Source organism: Lates calcarifer, linkage group LG8, assembly GCF_001640805.2.
Source record: "Lates calcarifer isolate ASB-BC8 linkage group LG8, TLL_Latcal_v3, whole genome shotgun sequence".
In the NCBI taxonomy this organism is placed as follows: domain Eukaryota; kingdom Metazoa; phylum Chordata; class Actinopteri; family Centropomidae; genus Lates; species Lates calcarifer.
The window spans coordinates 6,746,411-6,766,079 of NC_066840.1; the positions used below are offsets into that span (position 1 = coordinate 6,746,411).

Consider the following 19,669-nt stretch of genomic DNA (forward strand, 5'->3'; position numbering starts at 1 on the left):
AATAATAACACTGTATTACATGAATAACTTATCATAATCAATCTCATGATTTACACAGCACAGCTGTTTCCTATCAGGGTTTGCTTTCCTCTGGTCTTTTTCCCTGGGGAACATTAATATTGATGACACAGAGGAAGGCTGACCAAGCTCTCAGTCACTCACTCTCTATCATCCCTTTCTCTCTCTCTCTCTCTCTCTCTCTCTCTCTCTCTCTCCCCCTCCCTCCCTCTTATACCCACACCCTGGATGCAGGCAGGCGTGCACACACCGGCAGATTCACTCAGCTTCCGTATCGCTCTCCCTTCTCCACCTCTGTGTTTCTATCCCTCCCTGCTCTCTCCGCCGGTGGATTTTAGCCCACTGCTGTGTGGAACACCGGTAAGAACACCATCTATGCGTCAGTCTGTCCTTCATCTGTCTGTGTCTGTGTGTCTCTCTCTGGGTTCTGTTTTACTAGGAGTCAGACAAAGGATTGGGGTGTGGCTGGATGAGGAGAAACTGGCTGCTGATGGCAGCAGTGAAATTATGTGAAAGATGATGATGGTGGTGGTGATATAGGAACAATAGAGCAGATGTTTGGTTAATTAGATTTACTGTTGAATTGAAGAAGGTGAGACTATGACTGCTGTTGTTCATGTCAAGGCTGAAAAGGGATGGATATAGGCACCATTTGTAGCTCAGGGTAATCGAGAAATGATTCAGTGTGGCTCTTTTCAAGAAACTGAGAATTTAAGAATTCTGGCCATGAGCCCAGCATGACTATTTCTATGTCAAACTGATTCTATGAGGCCCTTTTTCAATTCAGACTAGTGAGAATGATTTTATAGTAGCTTGGTTTGCAAATGACTGGCTGCAGGGCTAGTGGGCTTGTCATATTTCCACAGGAGGCTCAGACAGGGCTGTGGTTCAAACAGGCGTGACTGGGCCAGACTGTGCAAGACAGATTAGTCAGACCTGAGGCTAGGTCAGGATTATGACTGCAGTGGAGCATTGCCTCGATCCAGGAGGCTGCAGGGGTGGATGCAGAGAGAAAGAGAGAGGGAGCCAGAGAGAGAGAGGATGCAGAGGGAGAGAACAAAGACCTCAGCCTCGGAGAGGGAAAAGCAGAGACAAAGGAATGAACAGACAGCTTGGTAAAAATAGGCACATGCTAGCTGCATAGCCATTTTGTAAAACAGAGCATGTGTGGGAGGCAGCCACCACTCAGGCATCTATGTGGACATGTCTGAGCTGCACATGTCATAGCCACTCCCTTTCTGTGCAATCAGTTAAAAAGATTATTTCAAATATCAGTCAGATCCACTCTTGTGATGACCTTTAAAACACTGCCTTTAGTCTTTCAAATATATCTAATACAGTTTATGCACTCTATTATGTCATGCTGCATCATCAATATGACGGTTGGCAGTTAAGGTCAAACCTGTGTGCTCAGGTATCTCTCTCATCTTCCACAGCCAAAATGTCTGACAAGCCTGACATGACTGAGATCGCCCGCTTCGACAAGACAAAGCTGAAGAAGACAGAGACAAAAGAGAAAAACCCTCTGCCCACCAAAGAGAGTGAGTGTCCCCCGTGTGTTATGTCTATGTGTGTGTTTTTCTGAACGATGTTGAAGCCTTGATCCCCTGCAACAATTTTCCTGTCAGTAGAGACTCATCACTTCCAATGCTGTCAAAAGACAACATGCTCAGCAAGCAGAGCAGCAGAAAAAAAAACAAAAAAAACTACTGCAACATCAGCATACCGCTGATGTACAGCAAATCAAAAAGCAGCATCCCTCTCACATATTCACTAGACACCAGCCTGCTGACCAACAGTATCTTCTTCTTCTCTTCTTTTCCAGCCATCGAGCAAGAGAGGAAAGGCGATGCCACACCTTGACTTGACTGAGCACATGAAGAAAAGAAGCTGAGATGCCACAGCAAAAAGCACTTTCTTTTGATTATCACAGTATTTCAATCTCTTACTTTGTCTTCAGAAAAGGGTGCTCTTGAGCTCCCCTGGGGTGCTGTAAGGGTATATAGGCATCCTCACACGGGAGCTCTCTTACTCCTCGGGTGGAAAAAAACTTTAGCCTGGGTGCCTGTCTTGCGCTGTTAGCCTATAGCTAACATGTCTCCAATATTGCCAAACTGGGGAGTGGTGTAGTGATGTAGCACAGAGAGAGAGGCAGGCATCCAGGCTGAGGTGTGGGCGGGGGGGAGGGTGTCTACAGACATGGGAGCAATCGGAGTCTAATCATGTGGGATGCTTTCTTATTAAACTTTTTACTTTTCTTTATGAAATAAATATGAAGACATGGAACCAGTCAATCCTGTGCATCTTGCTGTCTCCTTTATGTCTGTGTGCAAATTTCAGACTCGAATAAAAAATACTCATGAGGCATGGATTGATCATGCACGACCATGGAATAAATATACAATAAAAATAATTTGTCTAGACTGCTTGTAATTGGCCCATACAGTTTTTTTTTTTTTTTTTCCAGTGGACAACTGCACAAGTCACACCTCATATATGAGATCATGCTCAAAGTCATAGTTAAGGTTTGACCAGATTTTAAAGATGTAATCAAAGTTTAATGCACAAACAAAGGTCAAATTTAAGTGTACTTCCCTAAAAGAGTGATTTCATGTGATGAATGAATAATAACATGAATAAATTTACAACATAACTTACAATAAATGTTTCAATTCAACCCGTCAGTATGAGAAGCTGTTTCGTTTTCTCTTTTTACCTGGCTCAACAAGGCAGCTAGTCAGCTAACACTTTGAGCTAGCTTGGCCTGCAGGTTTTTACCTGACATTAGAGCTTGGAACGTTTTGTTGATTAACAGATGCAAAATTAATTGGCAACAATTTTGATCATCAACTAATCATTTACATCATTAAAAAGCAAAGAATTCCAAAGGTTCAGTGGTTTCAGTTTATAAATTGTGAGCATTTATTGTTTTTCTCAGTCTTACGTGAGAGTAAACTGAATAGTTTTGAGTTTTGAACTCAGATGGCCAAAACAAGCAAGTTGAAGACACTACTTTGGGCCCTGGGAAACTGTGATGTGGGTTTTTTCTGACATACTATAGACCGTTTAATCAATTACATATCAATGGACAAATGCAGATAAATCAGTAATTTAAATAGTCATTACTGTAGCCCTGGTTGTCATCATTTAGAGAATACTAACAGCAATGGCAACATCTGATTTCAAGGCTCCTCTGAAGCAAAGCACATCTTTCTGTAAAGTAGGACACAAAGGCAGTTCTGGGGCTTTCTCTTTTGTTGCTATGTGGCTAACAGGAGCTAGCTTACTAGCTAGCACTTGCTGACTCTGCTGAGATTAAATATATTACACAAAAGTCTCATTGTCAAAGTAGCTGCCATTATAAAATTTAAAAAGTACTTCTGAAAAGGGACATTTCTAATTAAAACTGTATGAATAGGATAAATAAGTTTCATGATAATAATGTTAAGACCGTTTATAATAATGCCATTTATTGGCTTTTTCTGCATTACTGATCACTTTTTATGTAGCCTATTATTTATCTATAACGGATTATTCTTGAATTCCATAACAACAGAGTAATACAATGGTAATTTATTTGCCAGAATCTCCGTCCTGCAGGTAACTGGTGTCCGCTGACTGGCGTCACCAGTCCTGCCACCCTTCCTCGGTCTGTCAAGCCTGTCACCTCCTGAGGTTTTATTGCTCTATTTCTCTCACTTTGCTCCGCCGTAAATCACGCATCAGCTCACCCTGGACGGCCTAATGTGTCTGAAATGTCTGTTAGAACAGTTTAATTAACGTGCGTTTTTCTGCCTCGTGTTATTTTAATCACTATGTAGTTCAAAGGTCCTGACCCTGACATGTTCTCAATTTTAAGGCTGAGATGGAAAACACATTATCAGAAAACTGCACAAAAATAAACTCTATAATAATTAAGTGAGGAGTTTAAATTATTATCAGAAACTTTTTTGGTTAGGTTTATATCATTCATAATGATAATTTAATGAATATTAAGTGAGCCAAAATTTCTGATTCGGCCTCTTAAAATTAACGTTAATAAAAATTAATTATTCATATCTCTTTAAATGCCACTTAACAGCCCACGTGATTTGTTCTGGATAGTTTCGATGTTTAGGAGTCATCTAGCACCCATGTAGAAACACGCCCAGCTGGATAGACTGCCATTGTTTTCAGGTTATTAACCCATTAAAATCGTTAAAGAAGCTCCTCACTCAAGGACAAATTATGAAGGATCCCAGATGGATTTTTAATCGTTCTGTATTATTTCCCAGTCAGGTGTTGAGGGGCTCTAGGTTTCAGTCATATCTCAGGGTGAATGTGGGTGATAGCTAATTAGTGGGGATTATCCTCACCTACACCTCGCCTCGGACCTCGCCCAGCCCTCCGTCTATTGTCCACCGGGCTGAGTGAATTGTTGTTTTAAGGGATTCTGAGTGGCTTAAAGGGGATTTGACAAGTGTAAGCCATTTAATTTAAAAAACTATAATGTTAATCACTAAACTTGGTAATTTCTCTCGCATCAAATCACAGTGTAAGTCTGAAATGACAGAAACTGGCATGATGACTGTTGATGATCGCAGTGATTATGTACTCTAAATCAATGTGAGACAATCAGCTGAATTAAATGTGTTGGAGCTAAACGCTGGATAATCCCATATTTCTACATGAATCTAATCTATTTTTAGATCTAGCCAAGAGTCTAAAAATCAAACCTATCATATAGCAACAGTACACAGTACCCAAGTAAACTAACTTCCAATTTAATGGCCGAGACATTAAAGCTCTTATGTGTTTATACTCTTGTAAATTCCAGACTGTTTTCGCACCAGGTTGTTTCCCAGGGAAACATCTATTATCCTATTATCACAACGCTGCCAATGTCGCCGATGTGTGAGGCAATATTTACATGACTATATACCGTCAGCCCCCTGAAAGACTTTATGGCTTTGTAGTCACTGTCTTTCCCCCTGGGACACTGGTGCCATTTCCCAAACGTTTCCAACTACACATGAGGCCTCACGACGGCATTCAGTGCTGTATTTCCTTAAAGTATGGGACCCTATTAATGTATTTTAGGGAAACCAAGTTGTGCAGTGTTGGTAATTTTATCTTTGTGACCTCTGTGCAGCAGCCAACACCTCGCCAAATCCTCTATCAATAAATAACTATAGTTTTACTATATATTAACATAATACAGGCTTTCGTGTGTCCAGTACTCAGCAATAGAGTGCCACAATGACGTTCACTCACTTGTCTCCTTGTGTAACGGCAAATTTTAACTGTACCTATAACCTGAAATAAAACGGCTGCAGGGCTGCAGTATTATAGGGTTTTATTTGTCCTGTATTCCTATGGGACGATACAATGATTTATTTCACTGGATATGTTTCAGTTCGTGGGAAAAGCGTATCAGGATTAAAGCCATGGGAATGTCAGGTGAATGAATGAGGGGCTGTTTAACTGTCTGCGTCATTTCTTTGAAGTGCACTTATGCACCGACGGCTCCTATTTGTCTATAGGACGCGGCAATCAATGTCGTCGTTGACGCATTTTCACAGTGAAACGTTACCTGCAGGACAAATCTGTCAATCAAAGGGGCAAGACCATATAAATATCATCAGCGTGGGGTCTGGCTACAACTTCAGTTGCCTTCTCCTCACTTGGCATACTCACATCTGGGATAGGAACAAGCAGGCCTCCGCTTGGAATCCAGCTGCTATGGGACTATTACATCTCCTTACAGTCATGGCTCTGTCCATGTGCTGTCACTTTCAGTTTACGTATGCTTGGTATGTGGCTTTATTTGTGGATAAATGAATTTTAAAATAGTAGCCTGTAATGTGTGTTTGCCGGTGGTGTAGTGACGTGGGATTAACGTGGCTGTCTCGTTTTCTCTCTTATAGGACCGTGAATAATTTCCTCATGACTGGACCGAAGGTAAACACATTTTTGTCTTTATTTATTTTTGGCACATTTTGTGCGTAAAACTTCCTCTGGAACATCAACAACACTGATTTTGTAATACAGATGCCACTCGTTGTTAGTTCAATGCAATAATAAATAACAACGTCCTTTCCTTTTTCTCTCAAGGCTTTCCTGACCTACGCCAGCAGTGTGCAAGTGGGCGCACAGAGTGGAATACAAGAGTGTAAATACCAGTTCGCGTGGAACAGGTGGAATTGCCCAGAGAGCACGCTCCAGTTATCCACACAGAAGGGCCTTCGAAGTGGTAAGACATTTTTATGCACATATTTGTATCATATGCATGACATACAGCCGCATGGTGCTGTGGTGACGAGTTCCGTTCCAGCAACTGTCACCTTTTTCCGTGAGCGCTCCTGCGTAAAGTGTATGCTTCGGTGCAGAGACGGTGCTGTGCCTGATGGTGCGCTCTGACCATCACGGACAAGGGAGATAAACATACAATTAGATTCCTTGCTAGAAACACATCGTCAAAACAGCCAAGATGCTCAAAATATTTACCGTATTCATTTCCAGAAATGCCTTTACGCACTGTCTACGCGCATTTTACGCACAGTTTTTCAGAAGCGATTATGCGTTTATGGTGCCAAATTTGACAGCAAAGTGTAACATCGTGGCTTGCTTTCTTTGTCACTTATTGTAGCCACAAGGGAGACGTCGTTCGTCCATGCCATTAGTGCGGCCGGAGTGATGTACACGCTCACCAAGAACTGCAGTATGGGGGACTTTGACAACTGTGGCTGCGATGACTCCAGAATTGGACAGACAGGTACATTATTATTCCATATGTGGTCCTCTTATTATTCGACTAAATTACGTCAGTTGGATCTTTTGTTATTCAAAATGAATAACAGTGTGTATTCTTAATCCCCAGGTGGCAGAGGATGGATTTGGGGAGGCTGCAGTGATAACGCAGCATTTGGAGAGAAGATCTCCAAACAATTTGTGGACGCGCTGGAAGATGGACATGACTCGCGCGCCGCAGTCAACCTGCACAACAATGAGGCAGGCAGACTGGTAAGATATGATTTTCCTATTGTATGCTGTGTTCTCTGGAGGGAAGGGTGATGTTTTAAAGTCAAAAATAACTCCATGTCTCATATCAACAGCATTTACGCAAGAGTTTAAAGCCATGAAGAAAGAGACAGTTGTCTAAGACTAACTCTCTCACTATGTTTAACAGGCAGTCAAAGCTACCATGAGGAAAGCCTGTAAGTGTCACGGAGTGTCTGGGAGCTGCAGCATCCAAACCTGCTGGATGCAGCTGGCCGACTTCAGAGAGGTGGGTAACTACCTGAAGGCGAAGCACGAGCACGCCAAGAAACTGGAGATGGACAAGAAGCCCGCGAGAGCCGGGAACAGTGCGGACAACAAGGGAGCCATCGCGCACGCTTTTCGCAGCATCGCTCGGACGGAGCTCATATACCTGGAGGATTCCCCGGATTACTGCGTCAAGAACCAGAGCATTGGGTTTCAGGGCACCGAGGGGCGCGAGTGCCTAAAGGGCGACAAGAACATGTCCCAGTGGGAGAGGAAGAGCTGCCGTAGGCTGTGCTATGAATGCGGCCTCAGAGTTGTGGAGAAGCGCATCGAGGTCGTCAGCAGCTGCAACTGCAAATTTCACTGGTGCTGCACAGTAAAGTGTGACAAATGCACGCAAGTTGTTACGAAATATTATTGTGCGGGTAAAGAAAGTGGGAGGAAACCACATAATAAAACCAAGCGCAGGCATCGTGCGCGCCGGCACTGATTTGCCATTTGTTGACAAGAGACTATTGAGTCAGTATGCTCATCACTTTTCATTTGTTTCAGTCTTATGGACACCAGTAAACATTCTACAGTGTTATAAGAAAGTTATTCTCAACTATCCGTCATCACTTGAAGCCTTTTAATGCACTTTATCTTATTGATTAGATTCTGTATATAAATCAAATGGGGCACAAGCTCTCCACGCATGCTCACTCCTTGATGTTGGTGTTTGGGGGATCATTGGTTGGATTTGTTGATTTGGCGTTTGTCTAAATATTGTCAAATATTTTATATGTATTTGTACTCGAAAATGTTACCTAATAAATATTTTTATAATATATATGCCTCCGTCTGGTTTGTCAGTGGTAATATCCTGATTTATTTGTGTATTAGTGCCCTGGTGTCATACAGCCTAGGGGTAGAAAATAAACTGTCGCCTAATGCCACCCTTTGAAGTGCGCATATAGGCGTTTCCTGAACCCGTCATCCAATCAGCTTTCTCGGACCTGAGGGACAAAGGACAAGAGTTCCATTTGTTCTTCATTCATATAAAAGAGAAAGTTGCAGCGGACAGGGTCCAAATAACCCGATCTCTCTAGTTTGAGGCCCAAGATGAAAATGGTGCAGTCATTATTTTGGCTTCTGCCTTTTTTATACATGTGTCCGGGACATGCTTGGTAAGACACTATCAACACTCTTTACCTGTACCTTTTATATATGTGTTAACTTCACATGGATTGATCTCATTCGTTATCCTCTACCTTCTTCTCAGGGTGGCAAGTAACTTTCTTATGACTGGACCTAAGGTAAACAGAAAACTTGATTACTTTGATTACTCTGAAACGTTGAGGATAACAACTCAAAAATGTGGTTCAAACGTAAAAAGTAACCGTCACTTCCTCCGCTGCAGGCCTATCTCACCTATGCCAGGAGCGTGCAGGTGGGCACACAGAGTGGGATCGAGGAGTGCAAACAACAGTTTGCGTGGGACAGATGGAACTGTCCCGACAGCGCAACCCAACTCAAAGGACTAAGACGCGGTAGGTTGAGAAAGTAAATACAAATGCTGAAGAAAACGTGTCTCAGTTGTGTACAGAATATAATATTGTTTCCTTACAATACGAAGGCCTATCTGTTACATTCAATTACAAGGTGCCTAGTCATGCCTATACAAATACCCATGTGAAACTTGTGTAACTGTAAAGCAATTACAGCTAAAGTTTATTATATTATTTTTTGCCAAAATATATTAAGATTACTAATAGAAGATATTCATTCATCACTTTCATTTCTTAAAGGCGATCTCATTTGAAATGTGTTTGTTTTACATTACAAAATAACTTCGATTGCTTATTTCTCCTCACTGACAGCCACCAGAGAGACTTCTTTCGTCCATGCCATCAGTGCTGCAGGGGTCATGTACACACTGACCAGGAACTGTAGTCTGGGAGACCTCGACAACTGTGGCTGTGATGTCTCAAAGAACGGGAAAATTGGTGAGGATCACAGCAAAAATCCCATATTCCTCAAAATATTATTCTATATCTGCAGGGGCCTGTCGCAGACATGAAACTTGTATGCATTTAAACTTATGGTGTTTTTTAAATGCTGGGATCTGATTTCAAGTGATATTGTGTGCAGGTGGTCGTGGTTGGTTGTGGGGTGGCTGCAGTGATAACGTGGATTTCGGGGAGAGGATTTCCAAACAGTACGTGGATGCACAGGAGACAGGTCAGGACTCCAGGGCTGCTGTCAACCTGCATAACAACGAGGCCGGACGGCTGGTAAGTTGTTTTCACTCCTCAATCATTTACCTAACATAAAACTCAGTTTTAAGTCGTTGGCAGTAATTACCTTTCCCTGATTTCCAACAGGCTGTGAAGGCAACAATGAAGCGCATCTGCAGATGCCACGGCATGTCTGAGAGCTGCAGTGTCCAAACCTGCTGGACACAGCTGTCAGATTTCAGAGAAATTGGCAGCTACTTGAAGATCAAGCACAGCCAAGCCCAAAAGCTGGACACCGACAAAAAGCGCATGAGGGCTGGCAACAGCGCGGACAACCGAGGTGCCATCGTGGACGCGTTCGGCAGCATCGCCAAAACGGAGCTCATCTACCTGGAGGACTCTCCGGACTACTGCAGGAAGAACACGAGCCTGGGGCTGTACGGCACCGAGGGCCGGGAGTGTGTGCAGCACGGAGAGGGTTTGACCCAGTGGGAGAGGAGGAGCTGCCGCAGGTTGTGTCATGAATGCGGCCTGAGGGTGGAGGAGAGGCGCACAGAGGTGGTGAGCAGCTGCAACTGCAAGTTCCACTGGTGCTGCAAAGTGAACTGCGACGACTGCTCCCAGGTTATAGTCAAACATGTGTGCGCTAGGAGGGACGGTGGCGATGGACACGGCATTAGACGGAGACACCGTGGACCAAAATAATAATAAAGATTTGAAATGGATCCGTTTTCATGTCCCGATCACAGTTAACAGCTTGTCAAATGTCTGCACTTTGCTTTTTTCATGTTTCCTTGTATAAATACTTGACTATTTATGAATACTGATTGTTTATGCTTTGTTTAATAATAAAATAAAAGGTATTAAAAAAAAACTCCCGAATGTTAGATTTCATTTCACTCAATGCCTGGAAAAGTATTTTTACTTAATAAATCCCACTTGCGCACAGTTTATGTCTATTAGAATAAGAATGGACTGAATACACTTAAGAGAGGATTACATGGATAACATGGTGCATTTCACACCTAACCAAGGTGTTGATCCACTATCACTTTGATGTCAACGTGTATTGATTTCATTCAAAGAGCAGAGGGGCTTTGAAAGACAAATTGGGGAAGTATTTCCACCTCTGGAAGTTCGAACGTATTTGGCCTGATAATCCGGAGACACCACTGCCAGATCCCAGTCTTTGTCACATCCCACAGGCAATGCAAATGTTTCACAATACATCAAAGCGCGGGGGGGAACGCGTTGAAAAACCGTAACAGAAAGTTTGACCAAACTCAGTGTTGCTGCTTCACAGCAAAATGGGTCCAGTTAATACCCTGTAACTCCAGAGGGGAGGCAGTTATAAATAAGCCTGACTCACATTCCACCTTGAATGCGAGTTAATTTCTAATCTTATAATTTGCAAGTAATTAGGTCTAAGAGGAGCCTTATCTCCGCCCACTGGCCTATCTGTGTCTGAAGGAGCCATTCATTTGCCGCCTCCTTTTCCTCCTACCCCCTGTTATCTCCAAAAATCTTGCTCTCAGCTGGATGTGTCATAAATCTGTCACTGTCTCAGCTAAATGAGTGATGGCATGGATATTACCTTCATCAGGGGGTCCATGCCCTGAGGGTGAGAGGGGGGACTAACAGAAAAAGGGGGCTGGTTACAAGGCTGTTTCAGTCTTTACAGACTGTAAAAGCAGTAACATGTTAAGTGAGAGATTACAGCATGAATTATCATTACATTATAGATCAACTGGTGGCACTATAAAAAAAAATTAAAATTTGATTAAAGAGAACACAAGAACTACATCACCCAACTCCACATACATGAAGAGCACACAGGTAAATGTACTTTTTAGGACAAATGAGGTTCTGGTGCTGGAAATATCTCACTACAAAAGGCCAGAAAACTGGAGAAACCACCACTGCACACCAACAAGTAAAAAAATCCTGACTGTAAAAGGGAACAAGTAACGCTCTCACAGACAAAAACACTCCGTCCCATCCATCCCCATTTGCCCGTTTGCTTCTGGGGATGTCCTGTATTTCCCATGCTGTCCTGCTGTGTGTTAATGAAGGCTTCGCCCCACTGGAGGCCCTCACTGATCCGCCCCCTTATCTCTGCTCTCTGCTGGGTACATTATTGGTACCATATTGGCCCCATATGATGTTGTTGGTTGGTTGCGAGATGACCACAACTGTTCTTCTGTTCACGTCTGCTGAAAAAAAAAGAAAAAAAGTCTTTTCCCTAAAATGTGTCAAATGTTTTTTTAGAGAAACACAACTAAAAACTGGCCCGTTACTTGCTTTGTATTATAATGTATTTCATGCCTCTTCTACAGTAGCAGAATTATGACTTCCATGGGGGGGTATGTTTCCCAATCAGGGCAGAGGAGGAAAACGGGGGGAGGCAGGGGGTTATCTCCCACAAGGACCCCCCAGGAGGACTCATGTATTCCCCCAGACATGCCTGGGGGTCTGAGGGGGTGGGGGGGTCTGAGCGTGATTGATCATCCCTTCTTTCCCTCTCCCCCCTCCTCTCTCACCTTGGTGTGAGATGCCAAGAGGCCTGACGTGAGGCAGGCCTGCAACCAGGATACGAGATCTGACGCAGCCTCCAACGTCGCCATGCTACCAATCAGAATAAAAGGCACGTATGAGATCACAACATGACTGTGTGAAAATCTGACATGCTAGACAAGTTAGAATAGACTCTAAACCACCATAGCTTCTTGCCTGTGGTTGCATACATATATGTGTGAAAGGAAACCAGCAGGCTCTATCTTTAGAGACAGACATATTCTGCAGTGCATGCATGCTCTATTTTTATGTATCTCGAGACCTTTATGAGCACTGAAACTTTCTAGTTTAGACTTGACTATAATAGGTGAATAAGAAGTGACACAACATAAGCGTAAAGGCTGGAGATGTCATTCTGAACCTTCATTTTATAAAGGTCTGTTAAAGTGATCCTGCTGCAAAACAAAAAGGCCCTGCTGTCGAGTAAAATCCTCATTGTTTTGGTGGATGTGATATTTTTAAGAGCAAGAATGAGTTTAAACAATGTTCCGTCTAAAGCAGAGGTGATGGGATGGAATCCACAAAGTCTCGCTGACTACCTGAAGAAGGTGAGTAGCAAAGATATTACTTACATCTCTTGTGATAGCTTTTGTGGTTTAGTTTTGTAGTTTATTTTTGTCCCGCTAAGGTGATTTAACACCTGACAGGAAACATGTTTAAATATATTTATCTTAAAAAGCCCTGTAAAACAATTGTGTGTGACATTTTATGATGTTCTCAGCTTAAGTTATCAGGCTGTGACAAAGTAGTAATGAAGGGCTGCATAAATGGAGTACAGTTTCTGGTAAGTCTATCTTAACTTTTGTCTTTAAATATGTTTACTATTCTCAAATACTCTGAGTAACTGATTTTCTATTTATCATAATATTCAAATTTGCATTCATGCAGCAAATGGCAGAGCGAGACTTCCATGTGTTCTCACCCCTTTATTTTCCGTGAGTCTAACTAAAAATTGTTTTATTTATTGATACCAAACAGTTTTCTGACCAAAGATATTGATAAACAATCCATCAGCCAATATCTGTTAAGGCATAAAGGTCCATTGTGGTCATGCATGATAATATATTAAAGGTTATATATAAATTCTTTGATATCACATAATCTGCACTGTGCTGTAACAGCTAGTGGTAGTCTGAGTCACAATTAAATGTAGCAGTGCAGAGCAGTACTCTAATAGTGAATATATTTAGCTGATATTTTTGTGTCTTTACAGAATAATCACTAAGATCCAAAGAGAAATCAACAACGGGGAGCAGAGGAAGGCCTTTGGTCTTAAGTAAGAAAATAGATTGTATTTACAACTTCCACTAAATGTGTAAACTAACTGAACAACAATGCATATATATATATATATATATATATATATATTTTGCAGATTAAAGCCACAAAAGTCTCCAACACAAGGTAAACAACATATAAAATCAACAATGCAACTGACATTATGAAGCAATCTTTTGTTGGGCCTGATACTATTTTTGTCATTTTGTATTTTGCTCAACAGCATTTGTACAGGACAAAAAAATGTTTGAGTCTGATGAGTTTGTAAGTAAAAAGCTATGAACTGTTATTAAACCAGCCACTTTCATTAGCACAAACGAAGCAAATTATTATAATTAAGTTAAATTATTTCAAATATGCAATAACAAGGAACGGTTCACAAAGCTGCATTGTGTGGTATGAGCTGCACCCATGCTCATTACCTGTATCATGTGTCTTTACTGTGGTCAGGACAGTGAAAGTGATAATGACTATGAGAGTCCAGAGCAGGAGGAAGACGACGATCGCTACATCTGTGCTCTGGCTGAGGCACAAACAGTTGAGCAACAAGACAGTGAAGAGTCCTTTGACGGTAACTACAGGCCACTTGACTCTGCAGAAACAATGAAGCCACCTCGGCCCCCAAGAGCATCTAAACTTCAGGGCTCTCACTCCAGAGGTAACAGAGGGCACAACAAGAAGAAATGCAGTCATATGAAAAAACATCTCAGCGTATCCACTGCTGTTCTCTTTATATGCTTAAGTTTCCTAACTTACTCACTGTGTGTGAACCATACATGACAAGATCCTGCTCACGATCCATCTCCTGCTGAAAGAACCTCAAAACCTCCACTTCCTCGAAGAATGAACCCCTCCCCTCAGAGACCTTTAAAAACACCAGGTCTTTGCACATCTAATTAATCCACAAATACCTTGCTTATTGATGATTATCTTAATCTTTTCTTTGTTCTTGGCCGAGGTATCATTTGTTGGACACTCATTATCTAAGCTCATGTAAAATGTTTTCATGAATTCCTAGCACCACCACCACCCAGCCAGCCCAACTTGCATATTGACAGGAGCAAGAAGCCTGGACAACCCACCCCAACCCAGAGAGCCCCTCCAAATTCAAGTATGTGCTGCTTATTTTATAGTTGAGGTGGTTGTACCAGCAGAACAGCTACATGTTGCAATCTCTTCTCCAATATTATCACATTCCTATTTCACACTATCCATAATCTCCACAAGAGGGCAGCACTGTCAAGGCTCTGCACTCATCCACCCTAAAACTCCCTAAACCATGGACCCCCAAACCCAGTGACAGGTAGGTCAATCTAGATTATTTCAGTCGAGCAAGCACTTCAGGTATGTAAGTCAATTATGCATGTTTTTTTAGTGATGCTCTACTTCATCTCTCCCCTCCCAGAACAAGTAAGCTCAGTCTATCTCCCCCGGTGCCAACACAACCGACTACAATTAATTATTCAATACTGAGGCAAAAACAGGTGAGAATCAATAGCAGATTCACATTTAAGTCATAATTTCTGTGTATACAGTACTAGTTGGAGAGCACACATGATGTTAAGGGTGAGCTCTTCTGTGCAATTACACATCTTGAGCACTTTCCTGAGACAAACAGCAGATGGCGATGTTGTAAAAAGAACAATAGGAAGCTTTAGCTCTGCTATCAGAATTCAAGAGATTGCATTTTATCCACTAGGCTGGGCAATTGAAAATCTGTGTTAAAATTTTTTTACAACAACACTTATTTCAAACAACTCTGACACCTTTTTTTTTTTTTTTCAAAAAGAAAAATAAGCAGAGTTTATTTAGTGCTTACGATGCCTGCTTTATGGTGCATCCAGGGTTTGGATCCCAGCTGGTATGGAGGAAAGGTGACCAGACATCAAGCTGAAGCCGCTCTCAGAGAGATGAACAAGGTCAGGTGCTGCCTCTCACAGTCTCACATACCTCATTCTTCTTCTGAATGAAAAAGATAGACATACATACAAATGTTCAGATTTCACGGATGTTGAGATTTGACAGGGTTGTGTGTGTGGCTTTGTCTTTAGGATGGGGCATTTGTGGTAAGGGACAGCTCAAAAGGCTCTGCTGACCACCCCTACACCCTGATGCTGCTGAAGGAAGGAAAGGTTTACAACATTAAGATCCGTAACCAAGGCGGCTCCTACTCCCTCGGCAATGGCCTCAACAATAAGGTAAACTGAGAATGATGATACGATTAGTCTACATTGTGATGAGAGGAAAAAGTCAGCCTGTTCACTCAAAGTAAACCGAAAAGTTCACATCTTGTGGCACGCCTCAGGGATCGTTTGATGCTGACTTGTGCTGCGCTGCGTCATTAGGTTCCTGTCATCTTTTTTTGTGTGTTGCTGTGCTGCAGAATTTCCCTGGGGTGGAGGAGATGATTACCCATCACAAACACACCCCACTGCTGCTCATTGATGCCACAGACCAGAGCTCTGAAGGGCACAGCCAGAGTTGTCTGCTGTACCCTGCGGGATCCTGACCACTACCAACACCAGGCTTAATGTGGGTGCTTGCGTCTTAGTGTTTCTGTATGCTAATTTGTGCACATGCATATGTGTTTATTCAGAAACCTTTTAAAGAACATCCCAACAAATGTCACAATCACAAAGGTCATTGTTATATAATTATCTTTTCTGGTACCTACACTTGAATTTTTAGTAAATAGAACTGGAGAGAAAGAGTGATTTTTACATGGGTGATGATTTGTATATCTTATTAAAATATGCTTTCCAGACACACAGCATTACCTCTGTTCTTCACGCCTCAGTTTCAGGTCAAGCTGGGAGTGGCTGCTTCGGTGTGTCTTCGATCTTTCAGAAACGCCAGCTTGTCAGGACAGCCAACACAAACGATCAGATCACACTGCCTCTGCTGGGTTCGCACTGTAGGCAGGAAACAAATATCTTGTTTCACATCTGCCTCAGGTCTAAGATGTCCAAAAGTCACATTTCAGAACATATAAGGCACCACACCAATGCTTATTATACTTAGAAGCAAAGAACTGTGTAACAGTATATACTATGTTCCTCTATATTTTCTCCTTTTTTCCTTACTGCTATTTCACTGCATAACTGACACAGAATACAAACAACAAATTCAGACAGAAAAAATTAAGATGTATCACAAAAACTAATATACAAATATGTATGCATACTTAAATTCAGGAAATGTGAGTGTTTCTTAAGACTATTGTTCCAAAATGAAATATACTAAGAGCTACTAAAAACTGGGGAAAAAAGAAACCAATTATGGAAGAACAGTGTCCTCTGATTTAATTCAAGCATTAAATCTTTATATAAATATTTTTATTTCTCTTTATTATGTGTCCAAAATTGGAAAAAAACATTAGAGAGAGCGTAGCTTCCAAAAGTAAGCTATGCTGGTATCCACTGGAGAACATCTTGTATCATTTCATTTTAGTACAATTATGTATATTCCTATGTATATAGAACAGACACACCATCAAGTGTCACAGTATCACACATCCTTCCATTTATAAAGTGCAATATATGTCAAACCTCTGATGTCTTTTTCAAGCCTTTGAGTTCAAAGTGAGCACACACTTACAAGTAAGTAAGACAACACAGTAAGAAGATTACTGACTGCCTCTTTGCCCACAGCTGTCCCCCCTGGCAAAAAAGAGAAGCTGCAACATCATGCCTAACATTAAATGGCCTGACAGACCATGTGTGTTAAAAGCTTCAGTTGTTCCTATCTATCCATCAGTAGAGTGCAATCTGACAGACATCATGTAGTATCATGTACCTCACATCACTAACATCTACAAGCAAGGCAAAGCTGTGCAGCAGTTGGTCTACAATAATCCTATTTTGGCTATCACATTTCAGATCTAGGATAACAGTTACATCATACACTTTGCATATTTGCAAATCAATCATCAGGGTCATCTTACTGCTAGAATTGATGCTTACTGACATTTTGGAGGTGTAAAGATGGATGGGGATCAACAGTTATACATACATGCCAGTTGATCCATACAGTTAGACAAGGAGTCCAGCGCTTTCAGTATGTTTTCCACATCAATGCAGGCGGTGGGTGTTGCTTGTTCTCTGCTCTTCTCTGTGTTTTCCATCTGAAAAATAATTACAAAAGAACAAAATCGGCTTTGTCAAGGATAATGATATACCAAAATCTGACAAACCTGAAAAACAACTCTGCATGCTGGTGTAACATTCCAACTAAAAGTCAAACATACAGTAAACTGACATGTTAAAAAAATTAGGTAGCCAGTCTATGTCTATTTAAAAAAACAACAGAACACATACTCATTGTAAAGATTTTCTTTTATATTTATTCAATTTAACAGGATAAACAGACTAAATAACTTCAGTGCCCACAAAACAAACAATATATATTTTCAGGCTATGCTAACATCAACTGGTTACAATCATAATGCTGCAGTCTATATTACAGAATGAAGCACATGTTTTAACGCAGTCAGACAAAGAGAGGCAAGTTCAAATACTTCATGAAATGAGATGGCACAGCAGCAACTGCAATATTTACTTGAACACATTCATTTATGTAATACTGATTTAACAACTGTATCCCCTTAATCTCAGTGTAGAATTTGTGAACTGGAATTAAAAAAACACACACACATCACATCTGAGTAAGTGTTGTAGCAGAAGGCTCAGGACATTTGTCCGTCTCTGGCTCCTGGTCACAGTTTCCGTCCACGGCCAATCTGCACTTGAGATAAGCCTCTTCAAGTTTCCGCATAGAGGCCCCCACCTCAGGACTGGTCCGCAGTGCCACCATATCATAACCCATCCAGGTCAACTGTACTACAAGTGGATGGGAAAAAAACGAAGATGATATTGCAGCTAGAAAGTTGTGTTAGACATAATAACGTAGGTACCACGGCGTCACGCCAAACACCTGACTCCCAATCTATTGTAACATTACACTAACCCTAACACAGTGCTACAGCGAAGTAAGATATTAACATACCTGATATGCTTTCAGCGCCATCAATCATTCTTTCTAAATCTTTGTTCAGCACCAACACATCATCCCTGCTGTCCTGAGGACGCTCGGTGGGCGAAGATGAATCGGCCATCTAAATTATAAATCGGCATATTGTTTTTATCAGCTGTCAGTTCATCGAAGAGAGGCCACTATACAAAAAGACAACGCTAGCTAACACCATTATGCTTTTTCCGACGGTAACCGGTCTCGGCAGCAAAGATAAACGTCAGTTAGTTTGTTAGCTAACGGCGCTCTGGTCGTTAGCAACGTAATATTATCCTGGGGAAAGTTAGCAAGGTGAACTCTTCTAAAATAAGTATTTTAACTAATAAAGCATTTGTCAAGAGGAGCCTCAATGTCTGCATGTACTAACTGAAACGTTATGTGTTACAAGCTATATATAATTTTAAAGTTTTCCAAACTTACGGTACAACGCCTTTCACCAGAAAGTTTGCCCGTTTTTTTTTTCAAAAAAAAAAAAAAAATCTGGAGTTCTCGCGATAATTAAGGGATAAAAGAAAAAAAAAACTACGTATTGCGCATTCTCAATTTAAACATGGGAAATGTAACATGATTGTCAGGTAGTTGTCATCATAGATTGTATGATTATCACGTAACACCTATATTCCATAAACCCATCTTAATTTAGAGAGGGGAAAGAATGGCGATAAAGATTGGAATATTATTATTAAAAATCAATAATTAATCAAAAGTTATCAGTCACCTATCGGAGAAGAATTTTAGCTTATATGTAGGCCTATATGTAAGTTTCAAAGTCCTCTGAATTTACAGAGACTACATTTGAATTACACAAATATTAACAAAATACTATAAATTCCTAGTTAAACTGTTCACTGCACTGCTTTTCCTTCTTCTATTTCTCATGCTAAACCCCGCTTTGTTCCTTATAATTATTATTCTTCATAAAATAAAATAATAATTATTACATTTCAGAAGATGGAACCAGCAAATGTTTGGCAGTTTGCATGACTGAAACTTAATTGATTATCAAAATAGTTTCCCTTTTTTCTGTTTATTGACTGATGATAAATAAAGTGATCATTGTAGCTCTTATCACGTTACATACTACACATATCCAAAATAAATAGATAAGGAAACATTAGATTGGGCGTTCACTAAATTGTCTGTCATGCAAGACTAACAAACAATAGGGAAAAATAATTAAAATTTCTAAACTACATAAGCTAAACAAATATATATTTCAAGTCAGTCTCTTTAAATTTGCATCATAATCGTCAATTACAGATGACTGAACTCAATTAATGTTGGTGTAACAGCTTGAGTGGAAAATTATT

At 41.1% G+C, this 19,669-nt stretch overlaps 5 protein-coding genes across 6 annotated transcripts; 4 read left to right on the plus strand and 1 right to left on the minus strand.

Annotated features, from left to right (window-relative positions):
* The first annotated feature begins 215 nt into the window (after nucleotides 1–215).
* tmsb2 (thymosin beta 2) lies at nucleotides 216–2,312 on the plus strand. The gene is made up of 3 exons (XM_018675487.2): nucleotides 216–378; nucleotides 1,455–1,559; nucleotides 1,844–2,312. The coding sequence occupies exons 2-3, from the start codon at nucleotides 1,460–1,462 to the stop codon at nucleotides 1,879–1,881; spliced, it is 138 nt and encodes a 45-aa protein (XP_018531003.1). The 5' UTR covers nucleotides 216–378; nucleotides 1,455–1,459; the 3' UTR covers nucleotides 1,882–2,312.
* Nucleotides 2,313–5,739: 3,427 nt separating this feature from the next.
* On the plus strand, nucleotides 5,740–7,770 carry LOC108882720 (protein Wnt-8a-like). Its single transcript, XM_018675378.2, has 6 exons — nucleotides 5,740–5,810; nucleotides 5,925–5,958; nucleotides 6,112–6,250; nucleotides 6,647–6,772; nucleotides 6,878–7,020; nucleotides 7,187–7,770. Exons 1-6 carry the CDS (start codon nucleotides 5,740–5,742, stop codon nucleotides 7,751–7,753), a joined length of 1,080 nt encoding a protein of 359 aa, XP_018530894.1. The 3' UTR covers nucleotides 7,754–7,770.
* A 547-nt stretch (nucleotides 7,771–8,317) lies between these two features.
* LOC108882721 (protein Wnt-8) lies at nucleotides 8,318–10,320 on the plus strand. Its single transcript, XM_018675379.1, has 6 exons — nucleotides 8,318–8,429; nucleotides 8,525–8,558; nucleotides 8,663–8,792; nucleotides 9,123–9,248; nucleotides 9,394–9,536; nucleotides 9,627–10,320. The coding sequence occupies exons 1-6, from the start codon at nucleotides 8,365–8,367 to the stop codon at nucleotides 10,182–10,184; spliced, it is 1,056 nt and encodes a 351-aa protein (XP_018530895.1). The 5' UTR covers nucleotides 8,318–8,364; the 3' UTR covers nucleotides 10,185–10,320.
* A 1,961-nt stretch (nucleotides 10,321–12,281) lies between these two features.
* lcp2b (lymphocyte cytosolic protein 2b) lies at nucleotides 12,282–16,243 on the plus strand. The gene is made up of 15 exons (XM_051072196.1): nucleotides 12,282–12,601; nucleotides 12,775–12,837; nucleotides 12,942–12,988; nucleotides 13,267–13,329; nucleotides 13,429–13,457; nucleotides 13,555–13,595; nucleotides 13,782–13,989; nucleotides 14,116–14,211; nucleotides 14,350–14,442; nucleotides 14,559–14,634; nucleotides 14,737–14,815; nucleotides 15,176–15,250; nucleotides 15,383–15,529; nucleotides 15,715–15,863; nucleotides 16,129–16,243. The coding sequence occupies exons 1-14, from the start codon at nucleotides 12,524–12,526 to the stop codon at nucleotides 15,838–15,840; spliced, it is 1,221 nt and encodes a 406-aa protein (XP_050928153.1). The 5' UTR covers nucleotides 12,282–12,523; the 3' UTR covers nucleotides 15,841–15,863; nucleotides 16,129–16,243.
* syce3 (synaptonemal complex central element protein 3) lies at nucleotides 16,114–18,881 on the minus strand. Of its 2 annotated transcripts, XR_001960833.2 has the most exons (5): nucleotides 18,780–18,881; nucleotides 18,336–18,444; nucleotides 17,984–18,169; nucleotides 17,343–17,454; nucleotides 16,114–16,243 (listed from the first exon to the last, which is right to left on the minus strand). XR_001960833.2 is itself a non-coding variant. In XM_018675489.2 (3 exons), exons 2-3 carry the CDS (start codon nucleotides 18,442–18,444, stop codon nucleotides 17,985–17,987), a joined length of 294 nt encoding a protein of 97 aa, XP_018531005.1. In that variant the 5' UTR covers nucleotides 18,780–18,881; the 3' UTR covers nucleotides 17,654–17,984. The 2 variants fall into 2 exon arrangements, 1 of the variants encoding a protein (XP_018531005.1); XM_018675489.2 differs by lacking the exons at nucleotides 16,114–16,243; nucleotides 17,343–17,454 and having other exon boundaries at nucleotides 17,654–18,169.
* Nucleotides 18,882–19,669: the final 788 nt, after the last annotated feature.